Here is a 5,000-nt window from a genome sequence, read left to right on the forward strand (position 1 = left end):
AAAATGGCCCTACCAGCTCCCATCTGCCTAATTTTGAGAACAAGGGTCTCATGATTAACAATGTCAAAGGAAGTATTACAATCAAGGACAATCATGCAAACTTCCTGACCAAAATCAAGGGACTTCTGTACAGTGTAGGATATTGTACGAAGGGCATTACAAGCGCGTGGGCCATTAGAAAAGCCAAACTACAAACTACCGAACACACGATTACCTTCAGCATACCTACTCATATGTTTTACCAAAAGGCATTAACAAACTTTAGATAATAATGGAGAGAAAGACATTGGGCAGTAGTCAGCAAGCCTAGAGCTACCGCAAACCCATTTACTTAGTAGAGTAACATCACCAATTCTCCTACAAGTGCAACCTCATCTTGCTAACTTTTGAAAAATAACAGAAAGCTTAGGAACTGACAAATCCACTATCTTTACTAGAAATAAAGGAAAAATACCATTTGGGTCTGCACTTATATAAGCATCAATAGATTTATATCTAGGTAAGCATTAAGGCCAAGTGTCAGTGCTTTTATTTTACAGAACTGCAAAACTAAACTACTTAGTTTATCGCCAGGAAAACAACTCTGCTTACTGATATATTACTTATCCAAAGATGATAGGCCTCTTGTTTATCAAAATAAGCATGACTGCCATCATCCTAAAACCGGGGTTTATCCCTGGTTTAGTAATTTAACACACGAGCAGGGATAAGCCTATCAATTATATTGACCAAATTTTCCTTCAGGAGAACAAGCTTAATCCCTTTATATGATTGTGACCAATTCAAAACCAAGAGATCACTCAAAAGGCAATTCCAGTCCAAAAGATCACTCCAGAGGCAATTCCAGTCCAAAAGATCACCCAAGAGGCAATTCAAAACCAAAAGATCACTCAAGAGGCAATTCCAGTCTGCTTGATACTTTACATATATCTTTCAGGAGTATGACACATCAGGGTCAGGCTACATTGTATTATTCACTAAATAAACCAAGGTATGATCAGATGTCACAGTTGGGGGGCCAACCTTGCTTATTGCAACACCAAGGAAATCTGTGAAAACTAGGTACAATCAATTACAAGACATGTAAGTAGCCTAACTTACAATTTTCTCACATGACTTAGAAGCAGTCAAAAGCTCTTAAGCCATGGCAATCAGTAGGAGATACATAATTTAACCACCACGTATTGTGAGCATTGAAATTACCAGCAAGTGGTTTTTCTATCATCTTGTATCTTACCCATAGTGGTAAAAAAAAAAATCAAAGATAGAATCATTCAATCTTAATTCCAATAGTAACACAAATAAAAATGATTATGCTTGACAAAATATTTTATGACCTGTAGGCTATATCATGACATACACATTCATAACAGGACTTATAAACTGCAGGGTACTCAGTCCTAATACACACTATCATCCCCCATTGCCCAAGGAATGGCCACGCATTTAAAAATTATTGGTTCCTTAAATCTTGGAATAAGCAGCTCGGTCAAGTGCCCCTTTATAGAGACCCAACTTTCTTACCATTATAGAATATCATACTGTCTGGAAGTAGGTGCTGTCTGAGATGCACCGGTCCTGGATTTAGCTCAATATCTACAGACAGAATGAGAATTAAAAACAATAAAAGGTCACACCACACTCGAATACAGACTTAACCAAAATGAAAAAATAATAATAATAATGTGTACACAACTATATATAAGGAAAATACAAATGGGCCCCATATATGAAAAGACAATATTCTGATAGTTTTAACTAGAGAAAGGAAAGTAACAATGCTTGTGAAAATGAATACCATAGAGGAAGATACGGTATCTGATAGGGAAAAGACAACCACTTGATAAATCACCGGTCATCTTAGGCCCTTCTAATAAGCCTACTCACCACACAAGTTCATATAAAAAACCGAGGGAGAGAAAACTGATGAAATAGTTTGCCTGAGCATACTCTCAAGGAAGAGAACTCTAACCCAAGATAGTGGAAGATCATGGTAGAGAGGCTATGACACTATCTGAGGCTAGAGAGCATTAGATTGATTTTGGATTACCATAGCCAGAGAATTTCTTCTACACCTCCGAAATGGAAACTAGGCATGGAACAATTACAGTAGATAACAACTTGGGTGAAAAAGAAAGGTTTGGTTTGTTTGGTGCTGTCTCGTCTATGAAGAAAGAGGAGGATGTGTAATTAATATGCGAAACTATTCGGTACACGTGTAGGGAAAGGAAAAAAGAGCCGTTACCAGAATAGCCAATGTTGTACTATCTTGCCTCTCAAAGGACGCAATAACTATGTAGCGGTAGTGGCTCAACAGGTGGCTGGTGCCTTGTCCAACCCCCTACCTGGGTGACAAATTGAGAGAGAGAGAGAGAGAGAGAGAGAGAGAGAGAGAGAGAGAGAGAGAGAGAGAGAGAGAGAGAGAGAGAGTTGAGTGGATGAAAATGAAAGTCTTGGTATGGAAGAAGTGTTTTCGTTTGGTAAAAATGATTAATTTTGAACATTTAAAGGAAATGAAAGCAACAAGTATTATGTTTCTCTGGTTTGAGTTGCATCCATACTGGTTAAAGATTGCGGATATATGACAAAGATTAACAAACAATAATAATACCTTTTGCTTTCCGCATCCTATACCGATGTCAAGAAAATAAACCTATGACTAATAACCTCATCCTATTTATACCAGAATATATATATATATATATATATATATATATATATATATATATATATATATATATATATATATATATATGTGTGTGTGTGTATATATATATATATATATATATATATATATATATATATATATGTATGTATATATATATATATATATATATATATATATATATATATATATATATATATATATTTAAATATATATATATATATATATATATATATATATATATATATATATATATATATATTTATATATAACATATATATATATATATATATATATATATATATATGTATATATATATATATATATATATATATATATATATATATATATATATATATTATATATATATATATATATATATATATATAATATATATATTTATATATATATAATACATATATATATATATATATATATATATATATATATATATACATATATATATATATATATATATATATATATATATATATATATATATATATGTGTGTGTGTGTGTATAAAATCTAGAACTCCTTAGACTAAGAGGTAATATACGTTTAATATAAACCTTAAGAAATATTAAAACCGATTTTATTAGCCTGGCATACGAGTCCTTCATCTTAGAGGAATGACCTACCCACCTATCTAATTCAAACATCAAAAAGTCACTTACCTTTTCAATGTATGGTCTAGCTTTATTAACTCGATCCTTTGTACCGGAATGACCTCTCTCTCTCTCTCTCTCTCTCTCTCTCTCTCTCTCTCTCTCTCTCTCTCTCAAGATGGCCTACCTCTGTCATGCAGGATGGACACTCTGTCATCGATGACGATCCTGCTGTCAGCAACGGTCAGGATGGTCTTCTTCCTATCCTCGTATTTACTCCACCAGACGGTGTGATTGCCCAGGTTGCTGACGACACAAGTTAACAGCATGTCGTCTCCTTCGAAAAACTCTCGGGGGGCATTCGCCGTGTTTCGAATGTAAGGCAACGATGCTGCATCTCCTGCTGAAAAGCGAGAAGGTTTAAAATTATTATTATTGTTGACTAAAGAATGTTTAAAATGATTATTGCTATAGTTGAATAAGGAAAGTTTAAGATGATTATTGTTATTGTAAATTGACAGACATTTAAGATAATTATTGCTATTGTTTATAGATCTTGAAAGCCAGCTACTTCCAGTTTCAGGAAAATAACCTTATGATAGTAGAGGAATTAAGTATAATAACAAAGAAGGGAGGATGGGAAAAGGTAAAATGAATGGTGTTATCTTTGACTAGCAGGAACATTATTTAGAATTATTTCTCATCTAGTTTTCAAGCTCTATTTAAGTATTTATTTCGAAATCATTGTGGTGAATCCTGCTGAATTTTTCTCCTTTTTTTAAGTAAATCATGCTTAGTAAGATATCAAATGCAATGCTAATTTGTATAAAACATATTCACCAGTAGCATTAAGTATGTGATTCTAACAAAAACGGTTTTCATGTATATTATCACTAAATGCTCTATCAATCTAAAAAAGCTTCTTGAATTTCAACTTATGAGAGATTAATCTTACGAGCCACATTTTAAAACTATTCAAAAGTACAGATAAATATCAAAATATAAATATCATTTTGGGAATTGTATGTGAACATTTTGAAAAGAATCCTTTCCAGTGAATATTCTGATACGGTAATTAAATCTTGCTGAAGAAAATGAAGATATAGTTACTATAACAGCTACCAAAATGTAGGCAAATAAAAGAACAGGATATAATTTATAGAATTTTGTTGTAATAAGCTTCATATAAATTCTACGGCAGTAACACATATATTTTAAGTATCTATGTATGTGGGTATCGTATTTATTGATATCAAATTAGCTTTGAACTAACACATCTGAGATATAATGAAATCTACATTTTGGATAAAGGTATTTTTCAGTTAATCAGAGAAAATGTTTTTACGAAAAATTATTAAGCCTAAAAAAGCTCATTAATGAAATTTACTCTGAATATCAACGAGAAGATATAAATAATAATAATGAATACTTAGATACTATTCTGTCACGATAATAAATATATTTCCATGAATTCGGTTACACGTGTTTGACAAACGAGTCGCTTCAGCTATTCCCGAATTAAGATTTTCATTCGAGTTCTAAACTGTAAGCAATACTGAATCCAATACAATAATAAAAATAAATGCTCACTTCAAAGCTTTAACATGATGCGTTTCCTCTGATTTCAGTTTCATCTTTCTATCCTTGAATTCTCTTGAATGTATTCGACAGAGATCAGATAGTTTTTATTTGAGAGAGACCCCCCCCCCACCACGCTTTCATCTTTTG

At 32.4% G+C, this 5,000-nt stretch overlaps 1 protein-coding gene across 1 annotated transcript in view; it reads right to left on the reverse strand.

Annotated features, from left to right (window-relative positions):
* Positions 1–5,000, reverse strand: part of LOC137644232 (uncharacterized) — a 253,394-nt gene that overhangs the window by 148,287 nt on the left and 100,107 nt on the right. Inside the window, exon 3 of the mRNA XM_068377230.1 lies at positions 3,460–3,675. Coding sequence (XP_068233331.1) covers positions 3,460–3,675 — 216 coding nt within the window. The remainder of the gene's footprint in view (positions 1–3,459; positions 3,676–5,000) is intronic.

Source organism: Palaemon carinicauda, chromosome 7 (genome assembly GCF_036898095.1).
Source record: "Palaemon carinicauda isolate YSFRI2023 chromosome 7, ASM3689809v2, whole genome shotgun sequence".
In the NCBI taxonomy this organism is placed as follows: Eukaryota; Metazoa; Arthropoda; class Malacostraca; order Decapoda; family Palaemonidae; genus Palaemon; species Palaemon carinicauda.